The following is a 21,791-nucleotide window of genomic DNA, read 5'->3' as shown; positions in this document are numbered from 1 at the left end:
GTGTAGCTTGCAAAGGAATCACAGGAGATGCATGCTTTAGGGCAGCTGGGTTTAACAGACAGTAATTGAAGCTTTGATGCATTAACTTCTGTGTATAGTTAATTAACTGTATTTTCCCCATTATTCTTTCTTTCTTTCAGATTCCATTGATGAAAGATCCCGGTTGGATCCGAAACGTCTGGACTCGCAATCTGAATGTAGGAAGTTAATTATTCTGTTTGCTTTTTACGTCCAGTGCCTATCGCAAGCTAAGCTTGATGCCTTGTGGGCCTCTGGGAAAATAGGATAAGTAAGGCAGTGGTTATCTCTTGTCCAGCTTCCAGTACCCCGGAGCAACATGTCCAAGCATTGCCCTTTGGACACCATGCTACCATATGTCCTCTGTGGTTTTATTATCTCTCTGCAAGGCTGGGAGGCTCTGTGAAACTTGTGGCCCTCATATGTTGCTGGTGCTAGCAGGATGAGGATGGAAGCAGCAAGAAAATCTAGGACTTGACCTGAGCAATAAGAACAGAATCAGCAAAGCTGTGGCAAACATGAGATGAGAGACATGTCCCAAGCAAGGGAAAACGTGCCCGAATGCTCTTGCTTCTATCCAGGAAGGAGGAGTGCACATCTGTGAGGCTGGGTCTTGGTCCAATAGATCCAAGAATTGGACAAAAGAACCACTCAGGAGAAATAGAGAGGGAAAAATCCACTTCCCACCTTGGTTAGAGAACGGCCCTTGCTGGAAGGTTTGTGAAGGATGGAAGCGAGGCAGATCCAGACCACAGCCTGGCGATTTCCTAATGTCTTTGGACCGTGTCTCTCAGCAGTAACATAGACTTCACAGGGACGGTGGGGCAGAATATTTGGAGGTAGAAGCGCCTGAAATCTGCTTTAGGACCCAGCACCAAGCAGTGCCATGTAGACGCAACTGCCTAACTTAAATATTGGAGTCACTATAAAGCTCTGTGTAGGTTTCACAGGAGGCAGATTAGGCGGGGTGGAGTATCACGTTGACATAACTATATTGCTATCTCACTTAGATCCTGCTCACAGCCTAGACCGTGCAGTGTAGGATATACTCTGTGATTTATGGAGGAAAACCTTCCTGACCCAGGAGTCTGTGGCTGACTGGCATGTAGCTCCTCTGTGTGCTGGCTGGTTGGTAAAGCCTGGCAGCTTATTGGTTTAGCTCTGATAGATGTAGGTCAAGATTTCCATGGAGCTATGTCGACTTATAAAAACTGAGGATCTAACCTGTACGATGAGTTTGGTATTAGCAATGCTATGTAAACTGGACAGATGGGTAAGTCAGACAGGCAATCTGAAATAAGGGCTGGGAGGGTTTGTCAGGGGTTGGGTTTAGGCGTTCATTTCAGTAGCTGAGGTCTTTACACACAAAGGTTCCTGTGAATTAAAAACTCCAGTAAGGTAAACACGGAAAGAGCTCCGATTTAGCAAGGGATAGCGTAACACCTGGAACTCAGACAGGTGTAAAGCAGTACTATTTTTCCATGCCAAACTTGGGAAACGTTTGGATCTGCATGCAGGTGAGATTCTGAACCTTACAGCTAAATCTCCTGGACAATAAAAATATGTCACATGAATCTGTGTTGAAAGAACTGAAGATAATGTATTCTTGCAGTAAGATTATATTTTAAGAAGTATCAATTCATATTTTATCTGAGCAAAATTTTGAATTCATTTTTATATATCATTATTATGCTATTTGTCCTGGATTACTACCAAAATGTAATATAGAAATAAATGAAGAAGTGAAGGAGAAAGGATTTTGTAAGGAGGACATGCTATATTAATCATGCTACACAGAAGGAAGATCATGGGAAATTATTGAACTACTAAAGATAAAAAAATCAAAGGAATATTGCAGACAAAAGATGTGTTCACACTAAACGCTATATCTGCGCAGGTAGGTTACTCGTTCTGCAGTCCACAATCTGAAACAGAAAGTGAGAAAAACATATCAGACAGAATCTGCCACAGGAAACAGAATTACACAGGCTGAATTGCGTCTGACCTTGACAAGGTAGATGAGCAATAAGCATACTCCCATCGACACGCAAGTGAGATGCAACACACACACTGTGAATGAGCTGGGCTGTCACCTAGGCTTGCAGGGGAGGGGCATCTGATATCACCAGCATGACTACACAGGGAGGCCTTTTTGTTTGTGCCCAAACTGCAGAGTGTGGGGGTGGTCATGAGGAAAAACAAGGTGTCTGAAGAGCTCAGACCAGAAGCAGACATGTACCTTGACATGAGTCTGAGCTACCTGTGGGTATGACTTTACTTTTTATTCTATTAAATAGAATTCTTTTCTATGTTTTCTGACCAGCCCTTTGTCCTCTTCTTGTGCTATGGCAGAGCTAGATTCAAAACCCTATCTGCTTACCTGTTCCTAGACTTGTTTTAAAGAAAGAAAAAAGTTTACCTCTTTCAAACAATGAGCCAGACCCTTTGCGTGATGTAAATCTACAGAACTCACTGACTTCAGTGAAATTATGTTGCTTTGTGTGAACTGAGTATGTGAACTGAGTGGCCTGACTGACTGTTTTCAGACTCTAAGCTCATTGGGACGAGAACTCTCTTTGTGCATGATATGCGGAACACAATGTTGCTAATGTGCAAATAATAATAAAACGAGCTTATGTTGCTTTTGTAGGCAGAAGCTGCTAGATTTGAGAGACTTTTCATGGTATGTAAATTTGTCTGCAGGAGATTTTGCTATAACAAAGGTAGCAGGAATGGGGAAAAGTCTCTGAGGAATTCTCAGATTTGCATAACAGAATCTGTAAAACATACAGCCTGACAGAACAAAAGGTTTGTAGGCCAGAACATGTTAGACCTAATGAAATGGATTTCACAGATTTCATTGAAGTAAATGATTTCTGTTGACTTTATTCAAAACACTTGTATATAAGAAACACTGATGCTAAACTTAGGGACCAGGAATAAATGTTTTCGGCAATGTGATGACTCCTCAATGCAGTCATTTTCTCAAGACGACCCCGAAATATAATTTTTAAAAAGTTATTGTATCTCTATGCAAATGCTTGTAATTCATTTTAAAATTGTCAGCTGAACTACATGGACACAGAGTTGACATTCTCTGCCTTTTATGTAAGGGGAGAGTCTAGAGAATGATAAGCAGAGCAGGCAGAGTTGATTACATGTTCATTTACAGTATTTTAACACTGGACCGACTGAAATTATTTCCACTTCCTCAGTTCAGCATTGAATTAGATTTCTTTATGATGGATTCTTGTCTCCTGAGAGCTGTTCAGATATGTCCTACTTTTTGGTCAGAATATATATCCATAATAAACTCACTTGAAGACAGATGTTTGATGTAGCACTTCCAAAAACTTTCTGTGCATTTTATTGGTTAAAATATGGTCAATCAAATATTTTAGATTTTTTGTTCAAATATTAACATTAAAATACTGACATTTCCTATTAGCCAAAAATCAAAGTTTTGCTCAGCTTTCACCACAACAGTAGAAGTGAGAAACAGGAAATACTTCTTTTAATTCTACAGACTGTATTTCCTCCATCAAATACTGCATTTTCCAAATCCAAGTTAGTTGATTTATTTTTTGCCACAGTAAACCTAAGTCTAGTTTTCCAAATAATTATTTCAGACTGGATGGAAAGGAACTGCTTTTGAATTGCACTTCCAAAATAACACTCATTAGCATATTCAGGGTTGTTGTGCTATAACACTTTTGGAGACAGTACACTCATTTCAACACCAAGAACATTTGAGGGAAGGAATTACTATTCAGTTATGAAGGACATTTCTCCCTTTCATACAAATTTGAACAGGAAGCTGAAATAAGAAAAAAAAAGATATTTTCATCATCTTTGCAAAGCCAATCACATCTATTAACTACGTAACTCTTCCAGATACAGAAATCAAAAAATGAATCCAGTACCTCAGTCAAGTGCACATGCGTGTCCTCACAGAGGAAATAAAAAAAGGTAACAGTTGTAAAAGTGAAATAAATGAGGGTGTTTCTGCTTAAAATTCATGATATAAGGGCAACAATAAGAGCTTTACATAAGCCTTCAGTCTAAATTTGGAGAGGGAACATGCTTAGAAACAGCTGGACTATACAACAGCTAGAGACCTTATTTACTGATTAATTGCTCAGAGTTGATGCAAATAATCAAAGAGAATTGATTGCTCTGTGACTGCATCTGCAGGATTTAATTCTGTGCGTGAACTTGTTTCTAGGATTTCAGTACAATTTTGATCGTTATCTTTATCAGTAATGATAGGTTTTTGAAAACAAATCATCCCAGAAGCAATAAGATTAAGTTAGCTCTGACATCAGGCAAGACTGAGAAGATCAGTTATTTAAGCCAAAGATATTTTTAGACATAATTGTGTTTCCATACAGCTCAAATTTTGCCTGAAGATATTATTATTTCAAGCATTCAAAAGACGACTGTACTTTAAATCCAGAACAAGCACAGTCCGTGCTTTAAACCGTAATCATGAAAATCCTCAAGAATGGAATTGGAAAGGAAATGCCTCTAAGACAGGTTATCCTAAAACAGTATCTCACCCCTGCCTCTGAATCATCTGATCCTGAATCAGAGGCTAAAGATCAGTGAGATCTGTAACCTGTGCTGCCAAATACTGCTGCCAGATTAATGCCTCCTCAAAGCTCTGCAGCTGGGAATGGATGAGAGTGCAGAGACCCGAGGGCCAAAGTTCGTGAACAGACTTGCATCCAAGTGAGTCTCGCTGTTACAGAAAGCCTTGCTGAAGGACAGCCGGGGCCCTTCAGCTGTACAGGCTCCACACCTCCTGCACAGGTCGAGTTGGCAAAACTCAAAAAGCATCCTTTTACAATAAACAGATGTTTAAGAAAAATGCTCTTACCTGAATACATTCTATCATTTCAAATATTCAAGAATGTTGAGCCTTACCAAGAGTAAGAAAAACTAGCATGGGGCTGAATTATTTCACTTTTTCAGCAAAATCTGTAAGACAGGGTTGAAGAGGAGAACTCTATGAAAGTCATCTTGCAGAGGTCCTCTCCAATCATTTCACCGGTGGAGGAGAAAGCAGCTAGCATCTGTCTTTCTTCTTGAGCCTGCTCACACTGCTAGGAGTCTGCAGAAAGCCCGCTGCTCTAAGTGCCTCCTCCTTGAGGGGATTAAAACCCTCTTCATCCAGTTTATACAACAGCTTTTGCTAATGACATTACCTGAGATATTGCAAAGATTTCTGACTTTAAGCCAAGCAAACCTGCTTCTGATAACCACAAGCAACCAACAGACAGAATTAAGTCACTCTCCAGGAAGCAAAAATATACAATAAACACTTCTATAAACTGGGCTGCACAGAAGTAAAGGATTCTTCTGTCCCAGGCAGAAACACCAACTATGGGTACTTTTATTTTAAAACTTGTTTTAGCCACTTTACTCTCCCAGTGGGGTTACAGAATTAACTTCAATCTGAGATCTATTAGCACTTAATACATATAGCATAAAAAAAAAGTTTTATATAAGTATCTATGTATCTTCCTTTTATCTTAAGTTGGATGTCGCTGTTACATTTTTGCTAGCTACAGGAAAGCGGGACCGGTTTGCATAGTGGTGAATTAACAATACAGTGAATCATGATGTGCTAGAAACTACTTTACAGCCTCTGAGCAACAACTTTTGGACCCCGTTAGCTAGGATAACTCTATATTAGTAGGCAGTCTGATGTAGAAGTTGTAGACCTGAAACTGAAAAGAAAGCAACAATGTTCCCAACAGAAAGAGTTGCTTTCCAAATGTCATTAGCTCTTCAGGATTAAGAACACTATTTTAGAGTTTGCAACAGATACTGGAATAGTAAAGAAAAGATTATATACCCAACGAAGTACTGCAGCTTTGTTTAGAGTTGTCAAAGCATCTTTTATAGTATTTCCTTTCAAATGAACAACGCTGATCATCTTACTTTTGATTTGCTGTGCTTTGGGAACGATATTTGGGGCAAAAGCTTTGTTAGTCATGCACGCAATTACTGGATTCATCTAGAGCTAGCTTTTGGGCTGCAAAGCATTTCAGTCCAAAGCAGGATGTTTTCCATGGAGGTATACATGATCTTGAATTTCTTAAATGTTTGTAGATTTAAACATCAGCATGTATTTTGTCCGAGCAGAGTACAGGTCTGTGTTTGAGCATGTCTACTCAGGAATTCTAGGCTGTGGTTGAAGAAAGAACATGTCAGTGACTTCACTGTTATATCTACAATGTCGTATATTATGATCACTTTGACTTATCAGGGCTCAGTATTTTCTAAACTTTCTAAGGTTATATTTAGATAGCTCAAGCTTGATTATTTACAGATTTGCAGCTAAATTACTTTCTGATGAGATTCCACTGGTACAAGTGGACTTCCAGCAGGGCTGATATATTTAGTCTCTTTTTTTGGTAATTTAAATACTCCTATGTTCTTTTGCTTTGGCCATGTCTGGAGCATAGGAGTCAGTATATGTCCCTCCATTTCTCAGCAGCCAAATATTTTGTAGCAGAGTAAGCTAAGCTTTGGCTGTGGAAAGAGCTCTTAGGATATAGAGGCAGCATTAAGGTTTTCATGGTTTTCCAAGGCTGAATGCAGACCTAAAGGAAAAAGAAATGTTCTTTTATGGACTTTCATCTCCAAGACATATTATATTCTGAGAAGCAAAAAACTTATCCAGTGGTTCACTGACTAGAGATCCCCTTTTGGGGACTGGTTTTAAGTGGGGGGGAAGGGAGGGAGAAGCAAAGCTGTCACAAAACCAAGTCCAAAAGTACTTGGTACGAAACCAAGTTATGCAATAGAAGCCTTGACGACATGCGAGCTGATAAGTCTGTTAACATCACAGATGTTCTGGTACATCATCAGTGCCTCCTATCCCACCCTCAAGTCCAGCCATAACAGCTCCTGCAAAACTACAGTCCTAAATTTGATCATTTAGCAAAGTAAGCCCCTCAGTTTCCCTTTGCACGTGTCACTTCCCCTCCTTGTTGACGACTTGAACTTTACAGGACTTCTGATGAAGTCATAATCTCTCTGAGCATGTCATCATCTCACCTCTTATCAGTAGGCCACAGAAGGAAGAGAAGCAGCATGTCACCAGGGTATTGACTAATACATCTTGGACTGAAGGAGTTAGCAGCTAGCTACACTACTTGGGAACTGGGACCATATGGAAAGTGAAAACTTTAAGCTGAAGCTGGCAAAGGGTGAGGAGCTCAGGCTGGGCAGACTTAACAGCTGGTACAGGCCATAAGCATCTGTTTGAATGCGACACTACCGAAGCCGAGATGGTTTCATAAGGAATAACGTCACTCCTGTATTAAGAGGCTTTTTGTGGGGTAAGGATGCCATTCTTCCTTTTTTTTTACGTTGTGTACTACCCAGATCTTTAAACCGCTGCCACTGAAGATCGTGGGAAGAGTCGATCTCAGGAAGAAAGATAAAGCAAAATCAGAAGGACAGACAAAATTTGCGGCAGGTTAAAAGAAAAAGGGGTCAAACATTTTAGAAATCTGTGCAACTAAATAGCTTTTATTTACATGTTTTTTAAGAAGTTCTCAAATAAGACGGGCACTAAAAAGCTGATTAAATGCCAGGATTTAGACACTACAATAACCAGCACTACTGTGACATAAATCAAGCGAAGGGCAAAAGGTGGTATTAGACCATTGTACTTGAGGGGACAAAGAAAGGGAAATTTGAGCCAGGCAGAGGGATTCAGCAGATCACCAAAGATACTGTATAAAAATATCTATTGACTTTAGTTAGGAGAACTATTCTTTTTTAGATGGTGTGACATTTAATTAGGTAATTGCAAAATCAGAGTCCAATTGTTTTCTAATGTGTATAGCAGAATGAAAATAGATCAGCTCTTAATTTACACCAGTTGAGCTCTTCTGGGGTTCATAGACTAATGCAGCAACAGATTCTAACGCCATCTATGCTTAGAAATTCACTACAAATTAAGAGCTCAGCTTTTCTCTTTATTGAATCATCAATGTGCACGCGTTAACAGTTGCAGCCATTCATAAACCCAAGCACTCTGTGCCTGAGGATGAACTCCAGTTTTAGAGGGGAAAATGCTAGACATTACTGATAATACGTTAAATAATTAACTTTTTGGTTTGAGTGGACATTTTGCTCAATGGCAGAATACTTGCCAGGAAAATCTAGTGTCCCAGGTTGCAATCAAAGGCTTTGATTTTATTTTTTGAATGAGTGCGTGTACTGCTCTGTAGGAATCTGTGCCTGAGTTTTGATAAACTTTTCTGTTCTTTGTATTTTTTACCTCAGTTTTACTATCAGAAAAGCTCGACTTTATAATTACTTGCATTTTCATGGTAGCTATGAACCCAGACCATAGACTGGAACTCTATTGTGCCAGAAAATGTACAGAGTTGTACAGAATTCTACATCAATTGTACAGATACAAAGTGAATAGATAAACTATAAATTCTTGGGACAGGAATCAAGAATTAGGTGAGTGATAATGGTTGGATACAAACAGATCAGTGAAAGAGTGCAAAGAAAAAAACTTCCAGAAGCAGATCCTTTGAAAGTCTGTGGACAGTTTTAGATTCAAACCTTAGGAAACAAATCAGGGTTGCCCAACACAATGCCTCCAGAAAGAAATCAGGCAAGGGAGGAAATGTTACGGAGACAAAACTGTACTAGTTCAGAATTTGTCATTAATGGGAGTCTTTTAGAAATTACGCTACCAGGGACTGTTCTCTTACAACAGCACAGCACACCTCATGACCATACAGTGAAGCTTTCTGAGCCATCTAGTTTTGCAGGTAACTCCAAACTGCATCTTAGGAACGGTCCCTGACTGTACTGTCCTCCAAACTGTGCCCAGGCACTGGACTGAGCCAAAACTACAGCCTGGACCATGCTTAAACTTGGATGGTATGGCACATTATGTACCAGCGCTTGGTACCGTAGCTAGAGGTAGCTGGTGACAGTAGTTACGAGCCAAAGTGCAGTGCAGCACGAGGAATTCAGAATTCAGAGTACCATCTCTCACATCTCTCTCAAAAAGAACAGAATATAAAAGGATGAAAATAGCGTTCTGCTGTCAACAGAAGCACACAGTTCTTGTGCTAGCACTTGGCATTCTCCACAGCATCTTATTTGTAATATGGCTATATTTACACTGCAAAATGGGAAGAGAAAACCTGATCTAGCACATGGAAACACAAAAAATGCAGAGCATTATTTTGGGGGTTGTTTTATGTCAAGCAGTAGATGGTTGGATATGTTAAATAACTGAACACAATACAGTACTTTCTGAAGCTAAGAATCTAGTTTCTGGATTTCCTAAAGAAGTAGAGAAGGTTAGGTGTTGTTGAGATTGTGGAAAGGCAGTAGTTTTGATTCAGTGTGTTACGATTATGTTTTTATTTAAGTACAGTAGTGAAAGACTGTAGTGGCACATCATGTTACAGCAGTACACTAATGCAGCAAAGTGAGCACTGTTCACAATCCACAGTCAGCACAGACAAAGCGAACTGTACTTATTTTAGGGACAGAATTATCTACCTGTGCCTCTCATTGCCAGGAATGACCGCCCGTTGACAAGAAATCAGAGATGATACGGCTGGGAAACGAAACTGTGGCTACTGCCAGTGATTTCTGCGCTCCGCTGCACATTGTTTTTGGCATTAAGCGAACACCCTTGATAGCTGTACGCTGGTGGAAACTGTCTTCACTGGCTTTTTTGTTTTTAAACTGAGATGAAATCACTGGTGTGGCTTTGTAACTGGAAATGCAGGGTAAAAACCAACAGATATTTGAGTCTGTGAGATTGCATCAGGCCCAGCCAGCCAGTTTTGTTTCAGTTGTGAACTCTACAGTAAAGATTAGCTGATGTGGACACAGAGTTTTAACAGAACTGCAGAAAGAAAAACTGTCAGAGAAAAGCAGTTTGAAGAGATACAGTTGGGTGAAAAACTAGAGGAGACTGCAGAGAGACTTTTAAAATATAACTGAAAACTTAACAGAAAATTAATTGCTAACTACTCAGAAATAAACTCCTCTCAGGCTTCAGCTGTGTGCATGCGTTAGGAACTAGCAATGCCCAAAAACCACCTCTGAAAACCTGTTCTTGAAGCCTGCAACTGGCAGTCTCTTCTTTAACTAACTTAACTAATTGTTCTTTATCCTCTTACTCCTGCATATTCTGTCCCCTTTTTTCAGTGTTATTCTGTTTTCTGTTCATTTGTTCTACACTTAGCATGGCCCTCTTCTGCCTTCTGTAAAGACTTGAAAAGTGTAGATTATTCTATGAGTTTATTTTTATCCTGGACATCCCTATTTAGTTGTGTAAGATACTCAGCATAAAAGGATATTACAATATGATCTTAATGGAAGGGAATCACTGACAGGTGAAAAACTTGGATTTCATTGCTTTTAATTACAATGGTAAAACATGTAATGTTGAAAGAGCTTCCTATTACCTCTTCCTATTGCCTAGAACATTACATTTTGAACTTAGGAGCTTGACTTTAATTCTTGCCCTCTTTCAAGGACCTGCCAAGTCGTTTAGGTAGGGCGATTCCCTTTCCCATGCTCTGGTTTTCCCATCTACAAATCCGAATAAAGGTAAGTCCTTTGTTAAAACGTTTTGAAATCTACTGAGCTTGGGAAAAAGAAAAGGATATTTCTGTGATTATCATTTCAAGCTTGAAAAAGTGGTCTAAGTAACCCCACAAAAGACACTTTTTCCCAAGGGGGGAAAAAAAGGGCAGAGGAGGGCATCCTACCACATACAGCTTCCGTAACGCAAGCTGTGTGACTGAACTCCCCAACCACAACTGCTGTGCGCCTGGCAGCGCTTCCGAAATGCAAGGGTGAAAACCAAGACAAAGGATTGCAGCTTTCCCATTAAAAAGCATTTCCCATTGCTTTTTATTGGGGCATAGCTAGTGCAGCTCCCTCTGACAATTCCCCTCCAAGTAACAGAAGGGGGGCTTGCTCTGCCAGAGGCTTCAGGGGCAGGACCAACACCATCACCCGAGGGGCGCTGCCACAGCGGCAGGCCCCAGCCCTGCCTCGTCTGCCTCTCCCAGTTCCCCTGCCCTGGGGCACGCTGATTTTTATGCCTTTTCCCAGTCGGCAGCCAGCCCCGCCTGCTCCCCTCGGTGCGGCAGAGCTGGCGTTGCGATCCCGGCGGCAAGGCCCAGCGGCGGGCGGAGAGGGCTCCCCCGGGGAGGGGGAGCGGACCCAGGCAGAGCCCCGCGGCCGCCGGCCCCCAGCGCGGCGCTGGCCCGAGCCGCCGGCTGCCTCCGCATTGGCCCGCGGGATCACCTCAGCGCGCCGCCACCCGCGCTGAGTCACCGCCGCCCGGCACGCCGCCGCCCGCGCGGGGGGAGGGGCCCAACGGCCGCCCAACGGCCGCCCCGGGCACGGGGCCGGGGGGGGACCCGCCTCCCTCGGCGCTGCCGCCGCTTCACAGGCGCAGCGCGCCCGGCATGACGGGCGTTGCGCTGAGCCCCGGCGGTGCGGGGGCCGTCAGCAAGGCAGGGGGGGGCTCGCTGGCCTTTGCTGCCGGGGAGGGCGCTCCCCTGGCCTCCGCCGCCGTCGGCGGTCAAGCGGGGCTCGCGGGCTGCTAACGTAGCAGCGCGGCCGCGGCGCGGCTCTGCGCCGGTTGCCATCAGGAGGGCTCCCCCCCCCCCAACGGCTGCCTGCGATGCTGTCTGAAACACCCCCGAGCCACCCCCGCCGGCTCTAGCGGCGCTGAGGGCGGCCCCGGGCTGCCCCCCGAGGAGGCGCTGCCGCGGGTCGAGGCCGAGCCCGCCTGCGCAGCTGCGCCCAGCGCCGCCCTGCCCGCCCCCTGCCCTGCCCTGCCCGCCGCGCCTCCGCCGCCTGCCGCGGTCCCTCCTCCGGGGCGGCCCCGGCCCGGCGGCGGAGCGTGTCGCCGTGCCCGCGGCGGGCGGCGCGCACAAAGGCGGCGGCGGCGGCGGCGGCGGCGGCGGCGGCCCGAGGCAGCCTGGGCTCTGGCTGCGCCCCCGGCGGAGGTGGGTGACGGGGCCCGGCGCGGGAAGGAGGGCTTGGGCAGGGGGACGCGGCTGCCCTGCGCGCAGCCTCACGGGCGAGGCCGGGCTGGGTGTCCGGGGCTCGGGAGCCGCCGGAGGCAGGCGGGACCCTGCGGCCTGTGCCACCTGCCCGGGGCATCTTCTCAGCGCTGATGGGGCTGCGGTGCCCGCCGCGCCTGCTGCCCCTCTGCTGAAGGAGCCAGTTTTCGGGAGCGCGGTGGATAAACAGTGGTGCTTTTGGGTTCATCTGGGGTTCACCAGCGCTTTGTTTGCCCGCGCTGGAAAGCAAAGAGGAGAGATGCGGTGCTTTCCCTGCTTCATCTTCAGAGGGAGGGAGGTGGCCGGCGCTGGGCAGGGGCGCGGAGGTGTCGGCGGTGGGGTCTGCGCCCTGCCCTGCCCTGCCCTGCCGCGCCCCCCCCGTGGCCGTGCTCGGTCCGGTGCCCCCCCTCCCCGTGGCTCTTCTTAAATGTTGGAGACGATAGTTTACCTGCCTTTGGCCGCTAACTGGTGATGCGAATTGCTGAGTTAGTAACGCTGGCTCGCTAATACTTTTCCCGAGATGGGATAATGAAAGGCAGTAACACGCCAGAAGTATTTAATGACATGGCAGAGCCTGGCTGGCAGTAGTGGGGTTTCTACGTGTAAAACTGAATGAACTTCCAGATATTTTGGTTTTTATCTTGTGTGAGTTTTTTTTTTTTTTTTGTAGAACAATTGCTAGTTGTTTTATTGATTAGTGTTATCTCCTCTAAGAGTTTTTGAATTATTTTTCAGGTACCTTCCTACAAAACCTTCACGTAATTAGGATCATTTACTTTTTAAAGATTTCCTATAAAAGAGAATGTATATTGTAGGCAGTGGGGAGGAGAGAAAGTTGTGCAGTGTTTTTGTTATCTCTGTCAAAAAGAGGAATGTATTTTGCAGTTGTGTAGAGGCTTCTACTAATAATAGGATCACAGTGTTGATGTTACAGATTAACTAGCATATCATTTTTCCTTTCGCATTTATATTCCATCAACCTCAATAGACCCATTAACCTCTGTTTTCGTTCACAGTCTGGAAGGATTTGGGGGGTGTTTTGTTTGTTTGTTTTTGTGTGGTTTTATCTGTGTCACGGCTGTCTCCGGAAGCAAACATTGGCAAAACGTTTCGTATGTGTACATAAAATTCTGCTGTCAGTTGTGTATCTGGTTAGAAGTCAGATGGATATGCTCCTGTTAGAGTGAAATGGGCCTTATTCCCAGAAAAGAATTTAAGAAAAAAGTGGGGAGAAGGTGAAGGAGATAAGATGGAAAAGATCCAGTAGAATTATGTTATGATTTTAGGCATAAATCCATGAAAAAGGTATCTAATGGTTTTAGGTACTTTCTGCTTCTCCAGTAGCTGTATTTCACTGATGCAGAGTAAAGATTACCTGATAACATCTACTTACCTGACTCACTGTGAACTGTTTGTAAGGGTGTTGGGCAAGATTTAGTCTTTGGCCCTTTTCCATACCTATGGATTTGCAGGTGTTCATGTGTCTGTATCTAATATCTCTATATGAACACGCATGTGCTCAGCAATGATCAAAAACATTCCAAATATAGTAAAAGCCTACTTTAAACTCTGAAAATGCAGAAAACATGGAGTTAAAATCTAAAGAACAAATTTATTTTCTAATCCCACTGGAAGAAAGGACGCCAAGTCACACAGAGTTGAACTGCTTCTGTGCTTCCACTCAGATTGATATTCCTCCTCTGACATCACGACAGTAGTGTAGGGCAGCACAGTACACGAGCTACAAAATATATCCTCCAATTATTTCAGAAGTTCCAAGATTTCAAGCATCAGTTTGTATTTTTCAACTTATTGTGAAGTTTGATCCTATTGTGTAATATCAGTCCAAAGGGGTGTCAGTCCTTGTATGCTTTCCCTGAAAGTACCTCTGTGAGCAGGGGAGCCTTGTGCAGTTGGGAAACTGCTGAGACACAGAGACCAAAGGAAATGTGGAGGGTCTCCCAGGAGATCTCTGGGAAAGAATGCAACGAGTCTTGAGATGTGATTTCATGATTGCCTGAAATGCCAAAAGAGGTGTCCCTGGTGCTACTCACCAACAGTACTTTCTCACTGTCTCTCTTGAGTAGATACCAGCAGTTGCAAGGGTATATGGTGAGTCAAATCAGTTCACTGATCTAACTGAAAACTACTTTTTGTGTGTCTGATTTTTGTGGTTTTAGTTTTCAGTTGGACCTGTGAAGACTTGAAATGTTTCTTCCTGAACCCAGTAATGTTACAAGGGGAGGATTTGGGAGGGTTGGGAGTGAATGGTTGACAGGTTGTTATGAGATCATAGATTCACATTGGCCATGAAAGGGTACTTTTGGACTCTTCAATCTCAGTCAGATATCCTGATTGTAGGACTACAGGACAGTCTTCCCTCCTTTTGAACATGAGGGTTCATTACTAGCAAATTTTGATTCTTCAATTTGAATTTGTGATTTCAGCTACTCTCAAGAAAATATCCTTAATGAGAACTTTGTAAGGAATTGGACCAAATAGTATTTCATATATTTAAAAGATAGTGATGGGAGCTACTGCTTTACGTGAATAGTTATCTGAGAGTCATAGTCCATATCTGTGTAGTCTAGTGTGTTTTTGAAAGGGTGATTGACTGTGAATGAATGAGTGGGTTCTGGGTGGTATTGGCAGCTTGAAAGAAAATGGTTTGACATTTGATCCATTTGCCTCCCTGAAGAAGGACCAGTTTTTGACACTGGCTTTGGCTAATTGGAATAGAAGTCAAATAACTCCTAATAGGGTTGGGACTACTCTGGGCTTAATTCTAAAATATTTATGGAGATCTAGCTGGCAGGAATAAAAATGCTTTTTCTCTGGTGTTGAGCCAACCACATGCTGCATGTTGCTTTCTGATTTGGGATGCACAAGTGAGTTGGACCTGCTTCCCAGTAGACCGGGAGTATTTGTCAAATCACCTGGAGGAATGTGGTCTATCTCATACCACTGTGACTGTGGTAAGGTCTGGAAAAAGTACGCTCGTAATGTGATTTGGACTAGAGTTTGCCATCTTATTTACAGAACAGCCAGAATCACACTGCTCGGCATAGTGCTCTGGAGTTCTCTCCTCACAGCTTGCCGAAGTCAGGGACATGGCTGCTTATGGCTCTCTTCCAGCTCATGTGTCCAGGTTTCCTTTCCCAGGAAAATAATGTGCAGGCTGGGTGCTTGTCCATGTCTCACTCGGATGTGCTTGGCATGCTGCAGTTCACGAATAGCCAGACTGATAGAGCCCACTTGAAACCAGTGAGACTTGAGTGATTAAACCCCCTCTACATCTATGCCTGTGTGACTTGACCAAGATTATGTGGGAACCTTGTAGCAAAGTAGGAACATAAACCAAGGTCTCCTAAAGCCCAGTGCCTTCCCTGCTCCTCAGGAGAAAGAAGATCCAAGCTCTGTTTTTGCTCTGGGGGATGCATCAGCAATGACTCTGAGGTTCTGATCGGGAACTTACTCAGAAAACTGTGTTTGGGGGTTCACGGCAATGACCCTAGCTTGGACTGATCGAGGAACTAACGAGCGTGTAAAGAACAAGACTTTCAAAAGTGACTAATGATTTTCATTATCCAGCCTGAAATGAGTTAAAAAGCTGAGAGGTTTGAGTGAGCTAGTCACACAGCATTAGTGACTCCATAAAATATTGGCCATTTAATAATAAGTAGAAGTACCTCTGTTTAAAAAATATAGATCGATAATTTTTCATGAGCTTTTGCAGTTAATAAGTAATCGCTACTGTAGTTGCTGTACAAGACATGTAACATTTGTCTTAATTTGAAAATATCCATCTAGGGAATATTCATCTGAAATATTTCCTTCTCACCGCTACGTTTTTGTCATTAATCTTTCTAGAAAGTAAACTTTTGATATTGTTTTTGATGGCCGAGAATAAGTCAATAGAAGAATGCCATTAATTACTATAGAGGGAGTTGGTGTTTAATAATGCAAACGAAACTGAATCGCCCAAAGTCAAGAAAATAAATGTTTACTGCATAATAAAAGAGTAGCAGAGTGTAAGAGTGTTTGAAATGCCATCAATTACTTTCTCGTGAATTAGGAATAATTCACTTGAAGGGGCCAAAATCTGATCTCCGAGTGTAGTATGGACCTCCCTCAAGCTTTAGATCTTCAAAACAGAAACCAAGGACAGGTCTGGATACCAGATGGATCGGGTTTGCAAAATTGCCCTCAGTGCTGTCAGTTGCTACAGTATCAGCAACAGAGCTACAATGATTTGTTTTAACTGAACACTAGCCTGTCAGATTTTGGCTCTGTTCCACCATTTCACAAGTTGTTTGGGAAAGTTCTTATGAAAACCTATTTGTTATATGCAATGCTTATCACTTCAGTCATGGACCAGGGTCTCATCATGATGTCAGGTGTTCAAAATATAACCAAAAGACGTATCTGTACGTATTGTTTTCCTTTGTGCTAAGCATATTTGGTTTGTGTTACGTTTACCATTGCTGCAAATCTTCCCCTGGTAGCCTGCAAAACTAGTGCCCAATAATAACTGTAGTACCTAGAAAAAGGGCTGGAAGGGACATAAATGTTGTATCCATGCTAATAAACTAAACACTGCCAAAGTCTGTTCTTTGGCGCTGAGACTAGCTAGCGCAATCTGTTCACATCTGTTCTGTAAAGCTCTCTTAGCCTTGAGGAGAGGGTGACTGCATCCAAAATGGCCATGGGAATTTTTCTTAGTCGATCTGGACTCATGAGTTTTTCCTGGGAATTGCTCAGGAGAGTGCTAGTTGGCCTGTGCGAAAAATCGGCAGTTTAAATAGATTCAGTATAGACGATCAGATTCTAGTGGCTATATCTTTGATGTGATATGGTTTAATTTAGTACTTTGGATATAGGCAAAATGACCATCTTTGTTCCCAAAGGTTAGGATCACCTATTCTCAAATCATTCTCAACACATGTCCTGCTCTTCAAAATTTTTTGCATGTGAGATTTTATACTCTCCAGAGGAATTCTTTTCTAGTTTTAAGTTACCCTTGCAGGATGCTACCTAAATCATGGCTTTTCAAAAAGTGTCTGTCTGTGTTGAACAGGATTTGTCTCCCTAAGTAACTCGGATGGTTTTGGCTATTTAACCCATTATTCATTATGCTGTAGCACTCAAAGAGACACTGGGTCTTGCTAAAGCAAAAGAGGTCTTCAGCTCTAACAAGTTTCAGTATTTTATCATACCAAATAACAGTAAAGAAGGATGAAACAGGGCAGGGCTTGGATGTAAAAAAAGGGCCAGGAAGAATATAATATAATTACCAACTTTTCCAGTGCAAGTATGCTTTACTACCTATATAAAAGAAGACGATGATTTGACAGTGCAGTTTGAACTGTGGCATCCAACAGAGTGGGACTTCAGGAAGGACTTAGGGAGTTAATTCTGTTAGATCAATCTAGGATAAGTTAATAAATTAGGTAAGTATTAAGGTAACACCGACGTGTTTATCTTTCTACCCCTTTTTCAACCAGACGATCAGTTCTGAAGGATGGTGTCTGCCTTAAACAGTCAAAGGAGTTGTAAATTTTCAGAGCCTTCTGACATGGGATGCCAGTTAATCAGACCTGAAAAATGATCCTAGGAAATACTTCTAATTTCTTAATAGATGCATAATGCAGGGCTGTGCTGTGCATTCTGGCAGAGAATAAAATTCAAGCCATTTTAAAATTCTGACCAAAGCTGTACAGATTGTTCTCGCTTGCTGTAAGCTTAGATCAAAAGGATTCTGAATTCTCTCAGCAGCAAAAAATACTCCACGCTATGCCCAGTAGGGAAGCTTGCTTCCATAGTATGAGAAGATGACTTTTACTAGAATCAGTTTAATTGACAAACTAGCTTTAGGGGTTTAACCCGTGACGTAAACCCATGTTTACTGCTGAAGTTCCTGCCACGTGGTCAGTAAGTAAAAGACTTCTTGGAGCAGCCAGAGTAAAGTGTTGCTCCAAAACCACGTGCAGTCTCTCTGGGATTTAAGGAATGTTGGTTTCCTGGAGTACTGACATAGTAGGGAACTGACTCTAGGGTCAGAGTATAAACTTACAAACCTCAGACTCTAAACAAGCTCAGCTTTGGCTGGAGTGCCATTTAGAAGTTGGAGAAAAGGGTCCACGTGCATCAGAGTTCAGTTTCTGAACTCACATCTCACATTGTAACTGCAGCATTTTTTTTATATTTCAACTGTAAGGAAGAACATTTTTCCTGAGAAAATGGGGTTTATATGATTAGTCGGTCAGTCTGTCTTTTAGTTCCCTAGTGATTTTTAGTCCACAGGCCAGGTTCAGCCCAATTGGAAAGAAGTGTCCATTACCAATTGGCAGTTTGAATACGTCCCTTTCTTTTAGGACGTAAGAGACTTTCACTGTGTGGATGCCAGTTGTGCTGTGTCGTTTGGCCTCAGACCTGGAGGACGGTGTCTAGCCCTTTTAATCTTCTAGTATAAAAGTAATCATAGCGTCCTGTGAGAAGACAGGCAGTATGGCTCACACTTGTGAACAAGAATAGTTGTAAAATTCTCTGTTTAGGGATATAAGAGCTCTCCTGGTGTAACTTGTTGACAGGGTGCACGAATCTTTGTATCCCTGATCATTTATCCATAGCCATCGCAAACTGTGGGGCGAGTGTACTGTCCCAGCAAGTCCTTCCCCACCAAGGAAAAGGAAGTTGTCTCTCTGTTGCACCTACAAAGCAGTAACTAAGCATGAACTGGTGTGAACTACAATATGTAATTTTGAGACTAATTCTAGCAAATTTTTAAATCTAATCTTAGCTCAATAGGAAGTGTGGTTTTTATTATACTTTAGATTAGAAAAATCACAAATAGAACTATTTTTCAAAAGCGGAAAGGTGATTTTAAAACTTTGCTTACATCTGTCACATTGACGGCTCACTTCTGAACTTAATGCAGGTATGCTGCCTACTTTTTAAGGAGCTCAGATGAGGACCACCAAGATAATTAGGGGCTTAGAGCTTATGACTTATAAGGAGAGGCTGGGAGGAGAACTAGTTCTGTTCAGTCTTAAGGGTCTTCAGCTACCGAATTGGGAGGGTATAGCAGGAATGGAGCCAGACTCTTTCTTCCTTAGAGGTGCACAGTGATAGGACAAGAGGCAACAGACACAAGTCGCAAGAAGCGAATTTCTGGTTAGATATTAGGAAATAAATTTTCACCATGAGGATGGTCAAACATTAGAACAGTTTCCCAGAAAATCTGAGAAATCTCCACCCTTGAAGATGCTCAGAACTCAGCTGGACAAGGTCCTGGGCAAACTAGTCTAAGTTGGCCCTCCTTTGAGCAGACTTTTGGGCCAGATGACCTCTACAGGTCTGTTCCAATCTAAGTTGCTCTTAGGTCTATGACACAGCTTGAGGTGTGTCGTAGGTTTAAAGTGCAGTTTTCTATGTAACTGCTTACCTTTAGATTTGCATTCAGGAAGGTGCGTGTCTAACGCGTCTGTACTTGGAGCCCACAAGTGCTGCTTCAGGTTGAATGCTGGAAAACTGGTTACAATTGCTGTCTCCACCATGAAGTTTTCTCATGTTGACTTTTCAAGAGGTAGCACTCTGTAGATTGGGAAGAGACACTTTCTGAATTGAACACAGATGCTGTCACTGCAGAAATGTGTCTCCTAATAGTCTTTAGGATTGCTGTTTCAACAGTCAACATCTTAATTAATGCTAAATACTTTGAAAAAGTCAGCTGGGTTTCCAAAGTTAGTGCCTACCTTCAATCTTGATCTTTTTGTGATTCAGCACCCCAGTTATCAATGGGGAGAGCATCATCACTTTTCATGGGTAATGCAGTGATAACTGTCATAAAGCTCCCCAAATTTTAAATAATTCTCCCTTTAGAGCATGAGTTGTCTTGCTGCTCAAGTATTGCAACAGAAACAGAGAAGAAAACAATGCCCTGGTCCATCCCGGGAGGTGATCATTAATTGATTAGAAACATTATGCCTAAAGAGACCAGCCTTAATTATGCAATTTCCTAACTTTCCAGTGTTTGACTGCAGTGCTTTCACTATATTCCTTTAATAGTTTTTTGTTTCTAAGTATAAACTGATGTTAAAAATTTGAGCTATTTTTATAGTGTTCCACACTTGCATGTTTTTGTTGTTTATGGAAGAACACAGCTGAAAGAGTCTCTGTTGATGCTGGTTAATGCATGCCATGCAGCTCAGTGCAGTGACTGTCTCTCAGGCTCTGGGCTCAGTTCTGCTGTCATCATCATCCATGGGATCTTTACCATTGACTACCCTAGGAGTATCTCTTTTACTGCTGCTGATATGCCTTTGAGCTGTACTGCATCCCCTGGACAGCAGAGAGCTTTGTATATGTAAGGCATATAGTTTACATTGAGTGAACACGAAGAACTTGTCTGAAATGAGTATCTTAGTATCTGCAAGAGGTGTGGAACAGTAATGAAAACAATAGACATTGGAAGTCCTTAAAATCTCTAGTGTTCAGGAAAGTGCTTAAATACAGTCATACTTTGAGAGCACTTAAGGATTTTCTGAATTTTAAAGTATGTCTAAGTATGTATGCTGTGCTGTGTAGGGGACTAAGTGTATTAACAGAGTATAAATAGGAGATGTATTACCAGAAACTATGCTAAGTAAACCCAGGAACAGGGGAAATAGAGCCAACGAACTGATCGCTTCAACCATCAACCGCTGCCTAGTTTTAAATAAACCTGACACTGAAAAGCAGTTTTAAAAGAATAATAGACTTGCGTTAGAAAGCACTTCAAAGTTAGGAAGTTCTGGAGTGAAGGTTGCTTGTCAAACCTTAATGCATATCTATTGTACGAATGCATTATGACATTCTTTTAACAGGAGAAATTCCTGTAAAGTGGGAGAATAGTCTTCAACTTAAATGTAGTGGAAAATTGCGTCTACCATTCACTTACCCTGCCCTTAAAAGCCCTTAGAAGTCTATGAGAGAAGTATTTTCAGTGTTAAGAATCACAATACATGACAGAAGGAAAGACATTACTTAGGAAGTAATGCTTTTCTCTACAGAGATAATTGGAAACATTTATGAGCTGCAGAGTCTGAAAGTCTTAGAGTGGTTTTGAATGCAGCTAATTTTATGAACTTTTGAAACTTGTTGTAACTCTCTGAGTTACAAGGTCTCTTTTGTTATTGCCTTCTAATAGGGCTGTTCAAACATGTCAGCTGTAAATAAATTAGGTGGGATATCCTAATTCTGTGTTATGTTATTAATTTGTGAAACAAGAGAATACCTCACTGCTGGAATCTAAAATGTCTTGGTCGCTCAGAAGTCTCTACAGTATAAAGTAGTGATCAAAACTTGTTTGTTTTCTGTTTCTTTCCAGGTCCAAACCATGAATTACGTCGGACAATTAGCAGGGCAAGTGTTTGTAACCGTGAAGGAGCTCTATAAGGGACTAAACCCTGCCACGTTGTCAGGTTGTATAGATATAATTGTTGTACGTCAGCCAGATGGAAATCTTCAGTGTTCTCCTTTCCATGTACGTTTTGGGAAAATGGGAGTTCTACGTTCTAGGGAGAAAGTGGTAAGAAAATTGAAACTTTTATTATCTTATCTCTGTGGGTTATCTCTAATGGCATGAAAATTACTGAATGTTTTACAGTATGTTAGTCAAGGTTTTCTTTAAACACTCTTGACAAA

At 42.4% G+C, this 21,791-nt stretch overlaps 1 protein-coding gene across 3 annotated transcripts in view; it reads left to right on the top strand.

Moving 5' to 3' along the window:
* Nucleotides 1-2,139: 2,139 nt before the first annotated feature.
* LPIN1 (lipin 1) overlaps nucleotides 2,140-21,791 on the top strand; it is a 60,471-nt gene continuing 40,819 nt past the window's right edge. Inside the window, exons 1-2 of one of the 3 annotated variants that reach the window (XM_068937168.1) lie at nucleotides 2,140-2,284; nucleotides 21,475-21,675. In XM_068937168.1, coding sequence (XP_068793269.1) covers nucleotides 2,207-2,284; nucleotides 21,475-21,675 — 279 coding nt within the window. In that variant the 5' untranslated portion in view covers nucleotides 2,140-2,206. Of the gene's footprint in view, nucleotides 2,285-7,352; nucleotides 7,371-11,934; nucleotides 12,051-21,474; nucleotides 21,676-21,791 lie in introns of those variants that run through there. The other 2 variants (XM_068937170.1, XM_068937169.1) reach the window with 2 other exon arrangements.

Source organism: Struthio camelus, chromosome 3 (assembly GCF_040807025.1).
Source record: "Struthio camelus isolate bStrCam1 chromosome 3, bStrCam1.hap1, whole genome shotgun sequence".
Classification (NCBI taxonomy): Eukaryota; Metazoa; Chordata; class Aves; order Struthioniformes; family Struthionidae; genus Struthio; species Struthio camelus.
The sequence above is the reverse complement of the archived record's forward strand: the minus strand, read 5'-3'. Positions and strand labels throughout refer to the sequence as shown.